The following is a 17,906-nucleotide window of genomic DNA, read 5'->3' as shown; positions in this document are numbered from 1 at the left end:
TAACAAATTCCCATCTGCCTATAACCGCAGGCACGGCTTTCGAAAGATTATACCCTGCAGGGGTGTCCCAACTTAGCCCATGACAAGCTCTCGCGATCAACGAAGGAATAGACCTTCTCCCAGGAAGACCCGATCAGACTCGGAATCCCGGTTTACAAGACATTTCGACAATGGTAAAACAAGACCAGCAAGACCGCCCGATGCGCCGACAATCCCGATAGGAGCTGCACATATCTCGTTCTCAGGGCAACACCGGATAAGCTAAGCGTACAGGTACCGACATAACCCAAGTTGCCAAGGGATGGCCCGCACGGTGCTCTAGTTTGGACCAACACTTAGACAAGCACTGGCCCGGGGGGGCTGTAATAAAGATGACCCTTGGGTTAATTACTCCCAAGGGAAATATAGGTGGTGGTGAGGCAAATGGTAAAACCAAGGTTGGGCCTTGCTGGAGGAGTTTTATTCAAAGCGAACTGTCAAGGGGGTCCCATAAATCACCCGACCGCGTAAGGAACGCAAAATCCGGGAACATAACACCGGTATGATGGAAACTAGGGCGGCAAGAGTGGAACAAAACACCAGGCATAAGGCCGAGCCTTCCACCCTTTACCAAATATATAGATGCATTAATAATATAAGAGATATTGTGATATCCCAACCAAAATCCTGTCCACCATGGAGCAATCTTCAACTTCACCTGCAACTAGCAACGCTATAAGAGGGGCTGAGCAAAGCGGTAACATAGCCAAGCAACGGTTTGCATAGGAAGGTGTCAAAGGTTAGAGGTTCATGGCAATTTGGGATGGCTTGATAAACAGGTGATAGGTAGCGCAGCATAGCGGTAGAACGAAGCAACTAGCATAGCAATGATAGTAGTGAGATCCAGGGTAGCGGTCATCTTGCCTGAAATCCTGCTAGGAAGAAGAACGAGTCCATGAAGAAGACAAACGGGAGTAGTCGAACGAATCCTCACAATCGCAATGTTACCGGAACTAAGAAGCAACACCGGAAAGAAATAAACAACATGGTAAATGCACAAGCATAAACATGGCATGATGCACAAACAAGTATGATGCATGTCCGGTTTAATGAGGCATGGCATGGCAAAGTGCAACAAACAATACTACAAGTTAAGTGGAGCTCAATATGCAACGAGTTACATATTGACGAAACACCACATCCAAGTTATTTGGTTCGCTCTCGTTTAGGTACACAACAATATTAAATGTTGTTAAACATGGCAAGAGGTAAAGCATAATGAAACTACCTATCTAGGCAAATTTAAATGAGGCCGGAAGTAACAAACAACAAGTCCGGAAAATCCCCATATGCAAATTATGGATTTGGTACTGTTCTGCTCTAAACACAATTTTATTGTTGTTAAACAAGAAAATAAAGTGGACCATGTTAATCTAGGCATTTTCCCACCCTATTTACATATAAAGTTTATTAAAATCCGAGCTACGGTTATTTAGTTAAGAAATAAATCATTTTAACATGGCATTATGCAAAATAAACACAAACAGCATGTTAAACATTTTTAACATAGATGAAAGTGGCATATTATTAATCTACACAATTTTCTGAGCATTTTACATGTTGAAATCATTTTTAATATGATGCACGGTTGAGGAGTTATTATATGCATGAACAACAGGGGGTTTTCTGCAAAACTGTAATTCACCGGATAATGTTAAAATCGCTGGACAGGAAAAAAAAAGCAACGGGCCGAATCTAGTCAGCCCACAAGTGCATAGGAGAGGGGCGGGGCTGCTCACCCTGGGCCAAGGCCCGGTCGGCTTGGAGGCGGGCTGGGCCGGACGAGGCCGTGGCCCACGCGGTCAACGGCGAGGAGGGGAGACCGGATCGGGGCGATGCAGGGCGCGGCGGCGGACGAGGGGCCATCTCCGGCCGAGGGCAAGGCGCGGGGAGGCCGGGACGGGGCCGCAGGTGCTGGATTCCGGTGGTCCTCGACCGGGGATCAGGTCAAGAGGACGGCCGGACGACGATCTACAACGCGGCGAGGCTCGGCTCCAGGCGGGCGGGCGCTTTGGCATCCCGGGCGAGCGGCAGGGTGCCTGCGAGGGAGAGAGAGAAGATGAGAGGCGAGGAGGAAGAAGGACAGGAAGGAGAGGGAAGGAGGAGAGCGGGGCGGGACGGCGCTGACCTGCTGGCTCCGGCGGGCTGCCGGGTCGCCGGCGGGAGGCGTGAGGCGGCGGTCTCGATCCAGCTCGGGATCGAGCGGGAGGAGGGAGCCAGGGGCTCGTGGGGCGCTCGAGCGGCGAACGGACTCGGGCGGGCTTCGGCGGCCCAGATGGGCTGGCAGGGCCGCGAGGAAGTGGGGATACAGGGAGGCGACGTGACGGGGCTGAGTGGCTCCAGGCAGCGGGGGACGGGGCGCTGGCCCGTGCTGGCGCCAACTGGCGAGAGGAGGCTGGGGGGGTGCGGAAATGGAGGTGGCGGCGACGCTGATTCCGAGGAGGAGGGGTGGCTGCGGCTGGGAGGTTTGGCTGCTGCCAAAAATGGAAGGGAAGCTTCCATTTATAGGTGGGGCTAGGGTTAGGAGGGGTTTGGGGCGTTTCGGAGCCTCGGATCGCCATCGGAGGGCTCCGGATCGGAGGAGGGTTTAGGTGGGCTGCAGGTGGGCTGAGAAGAGGGGTTGGGCTGAGAGAAGAGGAGAGAAAGAGAGGCCCGGCGGTAGTTTCGGAGACCGAAACGTCCGACGATTAAACTGGCAACGGTGCCGCTACGGATGACGGTTGGGCTATCAAACGGACTCCGAATGCGATGAAATTTGGCAGGCGGTCTGTCTACACTATAATAAGACCGCATGACAAGTATTTTTATGCCACTTATGAAATTTGGCAGGTGGTCTGTCTACACCATTCCGAGAACATTTTTATGCCACTTATAAAATAATATTTCGGAGGTGCCGCGGGCGCGTGCGAGTGTGGTCGGGCTCAGAACAGACAACGGAGAGGACCGGCGGAACACGAACGGATGCAAGTTTTGAAAAACATGCAGATGAAATGCAGATGATGACATGAGATGAGATGCATAACAAGAACAAAATGCAAAACAACAGATAAAACCCAACCACGAAGGAAATATCATATAACATCTCCGGAAAAGGCAAAAGTTGGAGTTATGAATATGGAAAGTTGTATCCGGGGCGTTACACCCTTCGACTTGCTGCTGCTGCCGGCGCTGGAGAAGAGCCCCATTTTGATGGCTGGGGTGGTTAGAGTTGACTAGGGTTTGCTTGCCGGCGACGGCGGAGCGAGTGTGGCCTAGATGGGGACGGAAACTGGATGAGGACGGCCCCGCCACACGGTCGGTTTAAAAAAGGACGACCGCCGTTGCTGATGCGTGGGCCCAGGGTCATAAATTAAGCTGACCGACGAGGTGACGGGTAGTTGAGCGACCGCCAGGTGGGGCCACGACGCACACCGAGAAGGCGCGCGTTGCGTCCGTTCCACGTCCGTGCCGACGCATTTGGGTCGCAAATGCGTCGGCGCGGACGCGTTTTGGGTTTGGGTCGTCGCGTTGGGTGTCCTCTTTTGTCCGCGTCGACCTAAACGGACGGCGGCGGACGACGCCCCGTTGGAGCTCTTATGAACCCTTCCACTGTACTGCTACTATGTAGCTCAGTGATGACAAAGAAGGTGTACGTTTGTTCAGAAATCCACACAAAATTAGCAAAACCACTGTTTTTCTTTCTCTGCTGTGGAGGATAGATATGCTCCCAAATTCGGCAGTCGTTCATCGTTTCTGTGGACATGGGCAGCGCGCCGCCCTGCACCATCCGACTTGCCAAATATCTCGAGTGACCCCACCTTCTGACCCACGTCCCCTGCTTCCACTGACAACGAGGAGCTCGTCCCCACCAATCCCGTTAACCCCCCTCCCTCTCCGCCGGCTCCGTGCCATATCTCCACGGAACGGATAAGCCACTGAAATCCAAGAAACATCGCAGCTTTCCACTGAGAATGGGCTCATGAGAACGCGGCCCACGAATGGGACCCTCGCATCAGTGAATAATACGTGCACCTCTCGGTGACCGCAGGTTATTTACCCGAACCGGATTAACAGCCCGGCGTGACGGCGAGATACGCAGGTAACGGCGACACCCTTCGCTCCCCGTCTCGGTTCGTCTCGTCCTCTGCCTTCCTCTGTTCCTCATCTCCCCACCTCACTCCGTCCCCTCCCCACCGATTCCTCCACGCGAGGTCCTCGACCTGCTCCCGTCCTCCCGGTCGCGAATCTAGGGTTCGGGGCCCGCCCCCCTGCCTCTCCCATGGCCTCCGCCGCCGCCGAAACCCTCGTCTCGCTCCCCATCGTGCCCCCCTCCCGGTCGCTCCTCCGCCCCCTCCGCAGGCGACCTGCTTACAGAGGCAGCGCCGCGTCGGTCCGCCTGTCTGCCGTGCCGCCCCGGGGCCTCGGGTTCGCCCTCATCCATCGCCGCATTCGCTGCCCGCCGGCGGCGCGTGCCAACGTCGAGCGCGACGGCGACGGCGCCTCCGGGTCGGGAGAGGCCTCGTCCACCGGGGACGGCGACCGCGACGCGGCGGCGGAGCAAGGGAGTGATAGCGCGGGCACGAGCACCCCCAGCGCGGCCGCGACGCCGCCGTCGCCGCCCTCTTCGTCCAAGAGAGGGGAAAACAAGTGGCGCCGGCGGGTGGCTAAGGGCGGCGGTGTTGGCCGATGGTTTTGGGAGCCCATAGTGCAGGGCCGGGAGATGGGGTTCCTCCTGCTACAGCTCGGGTTTGCCATATTCGCCCTCCGCATGCTGCGGCCGGAGATCACGTTGCCTGGCTCAGAGCCCCGGCCGCAGACCACATACATCAGCGTCCCCTACAGCGACTTCCTGGCGAGCATTGATAAGGACCAGGTGAAAAAGGTTGAGGTGGACGGGGTGCACGTTATGTTCCGGCTCCGTCCCGAGGTTGAGGCCAGTGTGGTGGAGCAGCCACAAACACAAGCAGATGGCGTTGCTGATAATGCTGCCATTTCGAGGAGAATCGTCTTCACGACGACACGGCCAGTGGACATTAAGACTCCATATGAGAAGATGGTGGAGAATAGTGTTGAGTTTGGGTCGCCAGATAGGAGGTCCGGCGGCATGCTCAATTCAGCTTTGGTAAGGCATTTCAGCTGAAAATTATCTGTGTTACACCTTACACGTTTGATTATTTTTGCTTGAAAATTGTTGCAGTAATAGCATTTTAGGTCATTAGTGACATGTCAATAGGGAACATGGGAAATATGATTTACTACATATGGTAACGGAAATTGTAGAATTGGAGATGGTGTTTAGTTTTAAAAAAGGAGGAATAATTTGTAATGTTATTTCCTTTAGTATGGTTTGTTTCAGCAATCTAGATTTTATATACGTTAACTAGTTAGATGTGACGTACTGGCAATGAAGGTGAAAAAAAATCAGTGTTTTGTTATGTGTCAATACTTAGAGATGCTCGCAAGAGATATTTAATCAACCCTACAACCGTTGTAGATGCTTAAACAATCTAGCATCCTTTGGTGTTTTGGTTACCCTAAAGTTGAATCCTGGTGCATCTATTTCCTTGTTTTCACGTGCAAAAGGAAGGTTAAACTATTGTCAAGAGTAATGTAGAAGTAGACGCTTCTCTTTGATTTTGTTTCCTGTTAGCAACTATAACTTCATTAATTCTTTCGTTCTCCCAATCCTATGCAGAAAATTAAGTTCCACCATTCTGCTCTGATATCAGTTTGACAAATAGTACAAATTAACAATACTGAGGCTGAGAATCGCAACTCACAAGCATTTTCCTCGGTGTTTTTTTCTACCCTTGCTGGGCCACCACACTTGAATGCTATTGTGTTCAGTAATCATGTGTCGACTGTAGCATAGCAAAAGTCTAGGTAACAAAAACTCTAATCTAGCTTCCTAGTAACTGTACACTCAAGATTTTACCGAACTACTCCCTTTGTAAAGAAATATAAGAGTGTTTAGATCACTAAAGTAGTGATCTAAACGCTCTTATATTTCTTTACGGAGGGAGTACATCTGAACGAGTTAATAATAAGCAGGATGGAGCTGGTGATGGATTTCTTCACATGAAAGAAAGATAAATTGAACCCCAGTTTGATATGTGAACTTATGTACCTAGCCTAATACAGGAATATGCAATCCTTAATTTGATCCGCAAAATAGAAATTTCGCAGACTCCAAATATTGTACCGATGCGTGTTGATAGGCGCAAGGGGTAATCTTGTAAGATGTTTGTGTATGTTTACATCTTTCAGTGTTCATGTCCACGTGTGCAATGTGCAAGTCTCTCTTCAACCTGTGCTTTTGGCCCTAATTACACTCTTATATTGTGCAGGTGGCTCTTATTTATGTTGTATTAATTGCAGTAGTTCTTCAGCGACTGCCAATAAGCTTTTCTCAGGTACTGACGTGTGTATATATTTTTCTACCCCAGTCAACTGGTGAATATGGTCTTCAAATTTGATTTTTTTATAGACATTATTTCTTGTGTATTACCAGCAATCAACAGGCCAGCTGAGGAATCGAAAGAATTTGAACTCTGGTGGGGCAAAAGTTTCAGAAACTGCCGATATAGTTACATTCGCTGATGTGGCTGGAGTTGACGAGGCCAAAGAAGAGTTGGAAGAAATTGTGGTATGGGTTTTATGATGACTTGTTACTGGTAATCTTGTATTCTAGTATGTGCAGTGATGTTCTGGTCTATCTATTGATTGGAGGAAAATAACCTGGTTTTATCTTTTCATTATGTTCAGGAGTTCCTAAGGAACCCAGAAAAATATATTCGTCTTGGTGCACGTCCTCCTCGAGGTGTCTTGTTGGTTAGTTCTGCATTTATTTATAGTAGTGAGTGTTGCTTGGTTATTGCATTTGTTACTTACAGTGCAATTTATACAGGTGGGCCTTCCAGGAACTGGAAAGACACTCCTTGCTAAAGCTGTAGCAGGGGAAGCGGAAGTTCCTTTCATAAGTTGTTCTGCAAGTGAATTTGTGGAGCTATATGTAGGCATGGGAGCAGCTCGAGTACGTGAACTATTTGCTAGGGCCAAAAAGGAATCACCGTCAATTATTTTTATTGATGAGGTAATCTAGCATTTGTGGATATAATTACTTGTTTTCTATTCAGATGCATGCTAACCCTTTGCATTCGGCTGCTCTTTGTAGATTGATGCCGTGGCAAAAAGTCGTGATGGCCGGTACCGTATCGTCAGCAATGATGAGCGTGAGCAGACACTAAATCAACTGCTCACGGTAGGATAATGACAATAGTTTCTTCCTCTTCAGTCTTTACTTCAATGGCACCCTAATCTTTGTTTAGCCATTGTTAATTTTCTCTTTTTTTAGGAAATGGATGGTTTTGATACCAACTCAGCTGTCATTGTACTTGGAGCAACAAACAGGGCAGATGTTTTGGATCCTGCCCTTCGGCGCCCAGGGAGATTTGACCGTGTAGTCACGGTTAGCTTTTATTCTCAACACAAATGTATAACTTGCTTCTTAGTTTGCAGGGGTGACATACATTTTCATGACAGGTTGAAGCTCCCGATAAGTTTGGAAGAGAATCTATCCTGAAAGTTCATGCGAACAGAAAAGAGCTTCCGCTTGGTAAAGATGTAGATCTCAGCGGCATTGCTGCAATGACAACTGGTTTTACAGGGTAACAATTTCTCTTCTAGTTAATCTTTTTAACCATGTACCACTTTCCATTTGACTTGTGTGTACCCTATGCAGGGCAGACCTTGCTAATTTAGTGAATGAAGCTGCTTTGTTGGCTGGTAGATCAAATAAAGAAATAGTGGAAAAGATCGACTTCATCAGCGCTGTTGAGCGCTCTATAGCTGTATGTTTTTCTGTTATCTCAAATCTCGTTCTATTACTTTATTAAAGTAGAATATGATGTGTATGCAGTCCCAACTATATTGTATTCAGCTTCAAGTTATATCTATCTTAGTCCTTAACTGTGCAATGCGCAGAGGATTACATGAAGTGCACCATCTGTAAAACTGTGTTTGTTATGTGGGGTGTTCCGTACAAATGTCGGACTAAACCAAAATCTGATTATAATCAACTTAGGACCAAGTTGTATTTGTGCAGGATTGAATCCCGGGTGGAGGTGTGTTCCTGTTTGTTTCTGATTGAGTCTTTACTTTCCTTGTGTTAAAATTGATCATCTCCTATATAGGAGCAGGAGTGTGTACTAGGACTTCAGGAAATAATTCAGTAGTTCTGGAATCCCTAATCTCCTTCTCTCCTCCTGAATCCCCCCTACCCTTCTCTACCAGCGCCGGCCACAGGGCCAAAGCAGCAGCCGGTAGGGCCGCGCTCCCCCTGGCCATGGAACTGCACTAAGGACCAGAGGCTCTTCCAGTCCTGCGGGTCTTTTTGGGTTCTGTCTCGGTTAAAAACGGCAGTTAATGATAACACACGTAAAGAATATTCAAAATTGTGTCCAGAAGTGATTTTTATATGCAAACTGCCCCCTTAGAGTATGCAATCAAGCAAACAGTGCATTTTGTCTGTTAAATGCTTAACTCATGTATGGTGAATTTGTATCTATTCAGAGCATCTACAGCCGGGCTTGGCAAATCTGACCCCCTATATGTCTGCAGACGCGCCCACGCCCGCGGGCGCATCCGGACGGACCCTCATATTTCCCTTCCAGCATTCACATATCTCAAATCCGGACTCTCAAATCCATGCACGTCGATCATAAAAGACAATGTCGCATGTAAATAACAAATGTTTGTATGGAGCATATATAGCATTTACATAAAATTTATTTTAAGTGCACAACTCAAGCATTAGCTCCTTGGTTTCTATTGTGGGTCCACATGTGCTCCACAAGATCATTCAGTAGCTGCGTGTGCACCTGATGATCTCGAAGATTCTGATGCATCTGCAGAAAGTTCATAAGCTGAGCCACATCTTGATCTTCTGGGATTTCAACTTGTTCTCCAGGTGCTCCACAAGATCATTCAGTAGCTGCGTGTGCACCTGATGTCCTCTTGCATGCTCATGAGCATGATCATGTCCACTTCTTCGTCCGAATCCGAGGAATCGAAGAACTCATCTTGTATCATTTGATCAAGCTCCGTCGGTTCATACTCCTCGTCAGACGAAGCATCGGAATCCATCGTTTTCCTAATAAAATCACAAAAAATCCGGTCGGACAATGTGTCGAACACATCAAGTGCAAGGTGGAGCCAGAGAGTTGCCGGCCGTACCGCGGTGACGTCCTGGCCGGCGACGACGTCCCCCGCGGCGAGGACGGGAGAGAGGACTGCTCTGCCGGAGCTGGCGGCGCAGAGGCTAGGATTGGCTGCGGAGCGGGCGCGTGGCGGAGCTGCGAGACGGACGGTGCGGAGGAGGAAGAGAGGAGATATCAAATGGATCCGGCAGGTCTTGGGGGTGGATTTGGTGCAATTTGCGGTGGGGTCGGGCTGTCGGGTCCGACGTGGCGGGCGTGCCCATATCCGCCCCATATTTGGGCTGGATATGAGGGGTGCCGGTCAGCCCGGGCTTTTGTGGCCCGTTTGAGGGGGCTGTCTGGGTCGAAAAATCGTGACCGGTCAGTGACCGGGTGGCCCGCCCCGGCGTATGAGGCAGGTTTGGGGCGCCCAGCTGTAGATGCTTTCACATCAATGCTGGTTTCGTGATAGATTTTTTTGGGAGGAAAATATATTTGGTGGCACCCAAATATCACTTTGGTGGGGGAGTGGAGGTGCAATCCCACCACCTGGGTTCTAGTCTCCGTGGACTCAGTTTAAGGGGTCTCTGCAGTTTCCTTAAAGGAAAGCATTAGTTTAGTTCTTGGCACTAAACTTCTCCAGTACACTTTTTAGCATAAAACTCTAACCTCCCCATAACTAGCATTCTGTCCTGTGCATTCAGCGTGTTTACAATAATGTTTTCCTAGCCAAAACATGTACGACATACAGGTCCTTTATGTAGGACAACCAACTTGATCCACAAGTCGGATCTGAATACAAACTCAGCATGTACCAAAGATAATTAAGATTTAAGACCTTTCCTAATCTAGCAGGTTTCCTGTCCATGTACGTCACATGCACATATCATGCTGCATGACTGCATCTACTGCTAGTCGTATCCTTATTCCTTAAGGGATACTAGCTGTACAAAACTAATCATCTCTATTGTATGACTTCTGCCCTCAGGGCATGGCTTTGCTGTTGTTCTTTGCTCTATTTTGATATTGCCGTGAGAGATAGATGTTCCTGTTATTAGTCATTATAGTTCTCTATGCTACTGTGATGTTAACTGTGAAGTCTATTTCTTAGGGCATAGAGAAAAAACATGTAAAGCTGAAGGGCAATGAAAAGGCTGTTGTTGCACGGCATGAAGTTGGTCATGCAGTTGTGGGAACTGCTGTAGCAAATCTGTTGCCAGGCCAGCCACGTGTGGAGGTTTGAATTGAAACAATTATTGATAAGAACAGTCAGGATAATTATAAATTGGTCTTACTTTCTTTCACTGTTTATTTTCCCAGAAATTGAGTATACTGCCGAGGTCAGGAGGTGCATTAGGCTTTACATACACTCCTCCCACGACAGAAGATAGATATTTGCTCTTTGTTGATGAACTGCGTGGACGTCTGGTAACGCTTCTGGGTGGGCGGGCAGCAGAGGAAATAGTTCTAGCAGGACGGGTTTCTACTGGGGCACTTGATGACATCAGGCGTGCAACTGACATGGCTTACAAAGCCGTGGCAGAGTATGGTCTTAATCAGCGCATAGGCCCAATATCACTAGCTACATTGTCAAATGGTGGGCTAGATGATTCTGGAGGCTCTCCATTTGGAAGGGACCAGGTCTGTCTCAAAGTCCTTTCAATTGCAGATCGAACTATTAAGCTGCCTACTAAGCTCACATTGTAAAACTAATGACAGGGCCATCTGGTTGATCTTGTCCAAGGGGAAGTAAAAGCACTTCTACAGTCAGCACTTGAAGTTGCTCTTTCAGTTATTCGTGCTAATCCAGCAGTTTTGGAAGGACTTGGAGCATATTTAGAAGGTAATTTGACATATTATCTTACGTTTTTTACGGTGCACTTTTCTTCATGAGCTATGCATCACAAAGGCTGAAATTGAAATTATTTGATGTGTGGTATGTCTAACTGCTCATCTCTATGCTCCTTCAGAGAATGAAAAGGTTGAAGGCGAGGAACTACAAGAGTGGCTTAAGTCTGTCGTTGCCTCAGAAGAATTGACCTCTTTTATTACAGGAAAGCAAGAACATGTTCTTCAGCTGGAAGTAGGCCCCTAGCATCAGGAGTATAAATTGGAGTTTTAGACTTAATTAATTTAACCTAGCGCCAACCGCTAAAATTCTGTAAATCCAGAGGGATTCAATGAAAGTCCACATGCCCAAGTGATGCTGTATATATATATGGTCGCGGTTGCCCTTGACTCGAGGAAGTCCAGAAGTGATTATCGAGTTCTAACCTCCACAATATTGTAAGTCCATCTGTTTGCTCCTTTGCTCTACAATGTTGTTATAGGGATTAGGCGGGTGGTGCACATGTAAAAGAACATTCTTTTTTCTTCATACATTCTTTTCTTTCAGCCCTCCCAGTGAAAGGTTCATGTTACATGTCATCAAATATTAATAGAAATAATTCATATACGGTTTGCATACAATATTCCTTGCCTCGGTATACTCGAACTGTCCATCTGCATTACTTGATTCATCTACCTGCGTCGGCTGTTATTTTGCTGAGCAGAATTGTTCACTTCTCAGCATTTACGAGGTGCACTAATGCGAAATGATATTTCCCCCTGCGCTTTCTGAACTCCGAAATGCTTTGTTTCTTCTCATAGAAAGAAGTCCCTTGGTGATGGGCATCTGAGGTTTTTTGATAGGAGATTCTCCGGTTTCTGTCTAGCCAGTCCATGTTGAATCGGTCATGGAACTGGAAGATATATGTACTAGAAAAACAAATTGCGATTGGTGTGTGGAACGACTATAGTTAGTTTGTAACTGAAGTGTTCTTAAAAAACACTGATAACATGTCAAAACACTTATTTTTTAATTAGATGTAGATTCCAAAAGGCAAGGGTAGTGAAAACAGATTAGCAAACGACCAACATGGCATGCATCATTTGTACTGCTGGGCGCTGGCATCTGCTGCTATTCTCACACTTACCTTTCGTTTGGCGTCTTCTAGATAGTTCTTGACTTTTGATCGGCCCCAGCTAAAAAAAAGGTTATGGCTGAGCAAAGAATAAGGGGTACGGATTCAAATTTAGGACTCAGGGAGGGAGCTAGATTGCTGGCTTCTCGGAGGCTGAACTCCACGTGCACAATCTAGTGCAAAGAGCAATCCAATCCAATGGTCAGAAGGCAGAAGTGTAAGGATTTGCCAACTTTCCACCATTGGACTGAGTGCATAGTGCATCCAGCGGCTCACGTTTTGAGTTAGTCCCACACTATATAGGATTATAGTAGATTTGTAACTGAAGTGCTCTTAGATAACATGTCAAAATACTCGCATTTTCCCCCACTTAGATGTAGCCTCCAAAAGGTCACGCGTAGCGAGAACAGATTAGCAAACGACCAACATATCATGCATCATTTGTACCGCTGGCATCTGCTGCTATTCTCACACTTACCTTTCGTTTGCCGTCTTCTAGATAGTTCTCAGACTTTTGAGAGGCCCCAGTTATATAGGATTATAGATTTTCTTTTTGTCTGAAACTCGGCGATTATAGATACTCCCTCCGTCTAGGTGTGTAAGTCATCTTATGAAAATCAAATATTCTCAAAACACTTAGGCGCGGTGCATTAAATTCTACCTTGTTTCTTGTTTCTTGACATATCAACCAATAAAAGATGTGGGGTGTGCATGGTTTTAATGACTTGAGACTACCAAACACGACATGCAGTGGTTAGTTCATTGCATGCAATGCTATTAATTAGCAAATGAACATTAAGTACTCTCGTTTTCCCTTTCTCTTTGGTCACGGTGCACAACCTAAGATGACTTGTTCACCTAGACGGAGGGAGTATATGAATTCCACCAATAATTACGTCAGTACACATAGGGGAGATGGAACCACAACGATTGCAGCGGTAGAGATGTTGACATCAACTGGTTGGACGTGCAGATACTTCCAAGAGGCCGCAGGCCGGTATCCGCGACGGTATCCGTCCTTTCTCCTCATCTACTCTGTTTTGGTTTTGGCGAAGTTCTGAAGCGCGAAGGCCATGGCCACCAGCAGGAGGGGCAGGGCGAGCTGCAGCACCGTTAGCCAGACGCCCTGGCCCGTGCTCGCGCGTGGCGCCGGAGCCGCCGCTGCCCCCTTGGCGGGGAGGACGGCGTGTGCGAGCTTGGCCGGGATGGTGGCGGCGTCGACCTCCCCGATGCAGTACTGCGGCATCAGCTCCTTGGCGGCGTCCGAGTGGCCGATGTCCTCGAAGTCGGCCGTCGCGTCCTTGCCTGCACGCCCGCCCAGGACATGCCAAATCACTCCCGGCCACAACAAGGAGAACGATCTGCGAAAGCACGCGAGAGAAGGGGAGGGGAGGGCTCACCGGTGCACGCCAGCAGGACCTCGTCGCCGCCCGGGTGCTCCTCCATGAAGGGCGTCACGTCGTACACCTGGCAGCGAGCAGAGGTAAAGCATGGCCGGCCAGATGACCCAAATCATGTGCGTCGACACAAAATTCATCTGAAGTCTACAGTGGAGTGGTGATGGGTAGATGCAAGAAGGGTTTATGACAAACTGACCTTGCCGGAGATGATGAGCCAGCAATCCTTGCGCTGGCTGTGCTTCCGCACCTCTTGGAACGAGTACACCTTCCCTCCCCCCGCCATCGCAAGCAGCCTGTGCTTCCTTGCCTCGGAAGCCGAGCCTCCAGGAACGAACAGAACCAGATCGAAGGAACCGGATGGAGTACTTTGGTCTGGGAACTTGTGAATGACGAGCAGTTCAGGCACCTGCTGCAGTGTATTTATACGCGAGCCGTGCGTGTTGGACTGCACGGGCGGTGTCTGCTTGAGCTGCCCACCGTTTCGGGCCGGCTGCTGGCTGATATAGACAAAACGAGCGGGCGATGATGGACTGGACGCCGGGTCAAAATAAAATATAGATGGGCTGGACCTGGACGGACGCAGTGCGGTCTCGTCACGTGTGGATGACCTGCCGTTTGGTGTTTGACCCTGGCAGCACGGCAAGTCTCTAGCGGAGACAATTCGGCTCCGGTGCACAAGACTGGCGATCGAAATCAACCAAAGTCATCAGCGCTGTGATGGGAAAATCTCTCAGTAATTTCATGGCTCGTCACCGTTAACTCTACCGCGCGCACACGGTCACACTTTTTCATTATCTTAATTCCCATGGTTTACGCGGCAAGAGCAGATCAGATCAACCCCGCTTCAAAAGGGAAGGGGAAGACCGACCGATCGATCTCGGTCTGCTTTGATGTATATGGTCAGGGGTGTTTTCACGGGCGATCCAACAAAGTAGTACTATGATGGTGCGGGCACCCGTCAAAAAAGTGTAGTGATGCAGGCAGCCCCCCTGCAAAAAAAAAAAAAGATGCAGGCAGCCGATGGGCGCGTAGACGCAATGTTTGGACGTGAGCGCGACCTCAGGAGCGTCATCAGGCGCAGCATCCAGGCCAGGGGGAGTTGGTGAAGCCATAGCAGTCACAGGCGCGGAGGAGGAAGCTTGAACAAGAGTGGTCTTGATGCTGTCCATGGTGAGCGACGGCTGCACCTTGGACACTCTGGAAGCCGTGCCGCAGAGCCATCCCAAAGCCGAGCTCACAGGGGTAATCTCGATGATGTCGCTGGAGGTAGTGCGTGGGGAAGGCGACAGGGAGCGACCACAGACCATCTTGCGAGCTCCAGCCGAGCGATCCCATGAGCTGCCTTCTGCGCGGCGCCTGTCGTCTCGGCCAAGGTCCCCGCCACGCTCCTCGCGACGCGAACCATGGCGGTCATCATCAGCCCTACGCACGGGGGCGTGAGAGCGGCTCCGAAAGAAACGGTCGCGCCAGGAAGACCGTGAACGATCATTGTCGCGGCCTCTGTTTCCATGAAAAACTGCAATCAACCATAATCCTTCAAGCTTATTACAGTTTATGGCTCTACTCGCAACAATCTCAAAGATGCTTTCTTCCTTGAGCTAAACTCTCAAAAGCCTCATGTAGGAACCAAGTGGCTGGTTAATGGTGATTTCAACCAAATCTACAGGGCTAGAGATAAAAACCGTGCAAATGTGAATCGTTCTCGTCTTGTGAGATTCCGCAACGCACTCAACTCCTGCGAGCTAAAGGAAATCCCCTTGCAGAATAGAAAATTCACTTGGAGTAACGAGCAAAATGATCCAACGATGAGCAAGCTTGATGGTTTCTTCTGTAACGAAGAGTGGGATGTCGTTTTCCCTACTCACATTCTCCAAGCCCTATCATCTTCGCTCTTGGATCACTGCCCTCTCTTGCTTGCCAATGCATCTGGACCGAAGAGACCCAAATCATTTCGTTTCGAGAACCACTGGATCAAGATGCCTGGGTTCCAACAGGTTGTTAGTGACTCCTGGAATGAGGATTCCCCCCATGGTGAGCCCTATCAACGGCTTTTCCATAAGCTTAAGAGAACTAGTAGGAGGCTGCGTTCTTGGAGCAAACAATTGTTCGCTGCTTCTAGAATTCAACTCCATATGGCCCTGGAAATCATCCTACACCTAGATATGGCACAAGAACGTAGAGAACTTTCTCCCGATGAGAGGGACCTCAGAAAGAGACTAAAGAGGAAGGTCATTGGCTTGGCGGTCCTGGAGAAGGCTAGAAAGCGTCAAAATTCCAGAGTTACCAATCTTAAGGTAGGAGATGCCAACACTCGCTACTTCCATCTCCGTGTCAACCACAGAAGGAGGAAGAACTTCATACAACGCCTGAAAAACAATAACGGTTGGGCTACAGAACATGCTCACAAAGAGGACATCGTGCACCGACACTTCAAAAACATTGCCAAAAAGCCCCCCTCGCGTAACATAGACTTCAATTGGGGGCTTCTGCATACCCCTGATTGTGATCTTCATGAGTTGGACAACGCCATCACAGAGGAGGAGGTGAAGGCTGCTGTGTTCTCCATGCGAGGAGACAAAGCCCCTGGACCGGATGGTTTCTCCGGTGCGTTCTTTAAGGCATGTTGGAGCATCATCAAGGCGGACATTATGTGTGCCATCAATCATTTCTCTGATCTACATGCACCCCATTTCCACTGGTTGAATTCGGCAGATGTTGCTTTGATCCCTAAGAAGGATGGTGCTGATGACATCACAGATTTTCGCCCCATCAGTCTTATCCATTTCATTGCCAAGATTATTTCCAAAGTGATGTCCAACCGCCTTGCGCCACACATGAATGACCTTGTCTCGCAGGCTCAGAGTACTTTCATAAAAAACGATGCATTCATGATAATTCCATGTATGTTCGCAACCTAGCGAAACGCCTGCACCGCAAAAAGACCCCGGCACTCCTATTCAAACTCGACATCAAAAAAGCATTCGACTCGGTTAGATGGGACTTCCTCCTCGACTTGCTCAACCACCTTGGGTTCCCTCCGAGGTTCAGGGGCTGGATCTCGACTTTGCTTTCTTCAGCGTCCTCTCGTATTCTCCTTAATGGGGTTCCAGGGGCCCCCATCAAGCACGGATGTGGTCTGAGGCAAGGGGATCTGCTTTCCCCTCTCCTATTCGTGCTTGCGATTGATCCGCTACACCTAATCCTCCAGAAGGCCACCGCCCAAGGAAAACTCCATCCCCTCGATGGTCAGGCTATGTCAATTCGGGCCTCCCTCTACGCGGACGACACAGCTGTTTTCCTTGCCCCCATCAAGTCGGATGTTGAGTTCTTTGCCCGCACCCTAAAGAGTTTTGGGGAAGTCACTAGCTTGGTCACGAACTGTACCAAAAGCTTGGTTGCTCCTATTCGTTGTGAGAACCTGGACCTGGTGGACATCTTACACTCTTTCCCGGCCAGCCGTACCTCCTTCCCAATGAAGTATTTGGGCCTACCTCTCTCGGTCAAGAATTTGAAAAGAATCCACTATCAACCGCTTGAAGACAAGATCGCAGCCCAATTGACACCGTGGATGGGTAAACACGTTGCCTCTCCAGGACATGTTGTGTTGGTCAAATCCGTGCTTACGGCCATTGCTATCTATTATATGACGACGCTGAACCTCCCAGTTGAGGTGATGAACAAGATTGATGCTCTCCGACGGGCATTCTTGTGGGCTGGATGTGACAAAGTCACTGGAGGAAAATGCAAGATTAATTGGGAGCAAGTGTGCAAGTCAAAACTTCATGGGGGCCTTGGCATTCTCAATCTGAAAAAGTTTGCATCTGCTCTGCGCATTCGTTGGCTCTGGGGTGAGTGGCTTACTCCGATCAAGCCTTGGGTGGGATTAGGGACGCCATGCGACCGACAGGATAGAGACATCTTTGCGGCCTCCACAAAAGTCGTCGTGGGCGATGGTACACGTGCCATTTTTTGGGAGTCTGCTTGGCTTGATGGTTTGCGACCCAAGGACATTGCACCAAAATTTTTGAGCTGTCACAAAGAAGGAATTGCTCGGTCCAGAAAGCGCTCCTCAACAATTTTTGGGTGTCTCAGGTGAAGACCTCTCAGGGCATGACTGTTGACCATCTTCATGAGTTCGTCAACCTATGGGAGAAGCTATCTCATGTTCAGCTAATACCTGACATGCCTGACTCCATCATTTGGAAGCTCACCAAGGATGGTCACTATTCTGCAGCAACGGCTTACAGTGCGCAGTTTCTCGGTTTAGTCGACTCGGACTTGCCTCAAATTGTTTGGACAACTTGGCCCCCCCCCCCCCAAAATGCAAG

The 17,906-nt window shown here is 49.0% G+C and overlaps 2 protein-coding genes across 3 annotated transcripts; one reads left to right on the top strand and one right to left on the bottom strand.

The window, feature by feature from the left end:
* The first annotated feature begins 4,137 nt into the window (after positions 1 to 4,137).
* Positions 4,138 to 11,684, top strand: LOC123137770 (ATP-dependent zinc metalloprotease FTSH 7, chloroplastic). 2 transcript variants are annotated; one of them, XM_044557614.1, is made up of 13 exons: positions 4,138 to 5,140; positions 6,366 to 6,431; positions 6,506 to 6,664; positions 6,784 to 6,849; positions 6,926 to 7,111; positions 7,193 to 7,279; positions 7,373 to 7,486; positions 7,561 to 7,685; positions 7,760 to 7,868; positions 10,327 to 10,452; positions 10,536 to 10,856; positions 10,935 to 11,058; positions 11,186 to 11,684. In XM_044557614.1, the coding sequence occupies exons 1-13, from the start codon at positions 4,298 to 4,300 to the stop codon at positions 11,308 to 11,310; spliced, it is 2,451 nt and encodes an 816-aa protein (XP_044413549.1). In that variant the 5' UTR covers positions 4,138 to 4,297; the 3' UTR covers positions 11,311 to 11,684. The 2 variants fall into 2 exon arrangements, with proteins under 2 accessions (XP_044413549.1, XP_044413550.1); XM_044557615.1 differs by having other exon boundaries at positions 4,143 to 5,140; positions 6,530 to 6,664.
* Positions 11,685 to 12,967: 1,283 nt separating this feature from the next.
* On the bottom strand, positions 12,968 to 14,064 carry LOC123137773 (cytochrome b5). Its single transcript, XM_044557618.1, has 3 exons — positions 13,775 to 14,064; positions 13,579 to 13,645; positions 12,968 to 13,483 (listed from the first exon to the last, which is right to left on the bottom strand). The coding sequence occupies exons 1-3, from the start codon at positions 13,859 to 13,861 to the stop codon at positions 13,209 to 13,211; spliced, it is 429 nt and encodes a 142-aa protein (XP_044413553.1). The 5' UTR covers positions 13,862 to 14,064; the 3' UTR covers positions 12,968 to 13,208.
* Between the last annotated feature and the right edge of the window lie 3,842 nt (positions 14,065 to 17,906).

This window comes from Triticum aestivum, chromosome 6B (assembly GCF_018294505.1).
Source record: "Triticum aestivum cultivar Chinese Spring chromosome 6B, IWGSC CS RefSeq v2.1, whole genome shotgun sequence".
NCBI classification, from domain to species: Eukaryota; Viridiplantae; Streptophyta; class Magnoliopsida; order Poales; family Poaceae; genus Triticum; species Triticum aestivum.
This window is presented reverse-complemented; position numbering and strand designations above follow the sequence as displayed.

Excerpts from the sequence above, each read along its gene's own strand:
- LOC123137770 (XM_044557614.1), top strand. The coding sequence starts at position 4,298 with ATGGCCTCCGCCGCCGCCGAAACCCTCGTCTCGCTCCCCATCGTGCCC. Across the intron at positions 6,432-6,505 it reads TGCCAATAAGCTTTTCTCAG|ACATTATTTCTTGTGTATTA; the intron begins GTACTGACGTGT and ends ATTTTTTTATAG. Across the intron at positions 7,487-7,560 it reads GATTTGACCGTGTAGTCACG|GTTGAAGCTCCCGATAAGTT; the intron begins GTTAGCTTTTAT and ends TTTTCATGACAG.
- LOC123137773 (XM_044557618.1), bottom strand. The coding sequence starts at position 13,861 with ATGGCGGGGGGAGGGAAGGTGTACTCGTTCCAAGAGGTGCGGAAGCAC. Across the intron at positions 13,646-13,774 it reads GGCTCATCATCTCCGGCAAG|GTGTACGACGTGACGCCCTT; the intron begins GTCAGTTTGTCA and ends GCTCGCTGCCAG. Across the intron at positions 13,484-13,578 it reads GGTCCTGCTGGCGTGCACCG|GCAAGGACGCGACGGCCGAC; the intron begins GTGAGCCCTCCC and ends GCGGGCGTGCAG.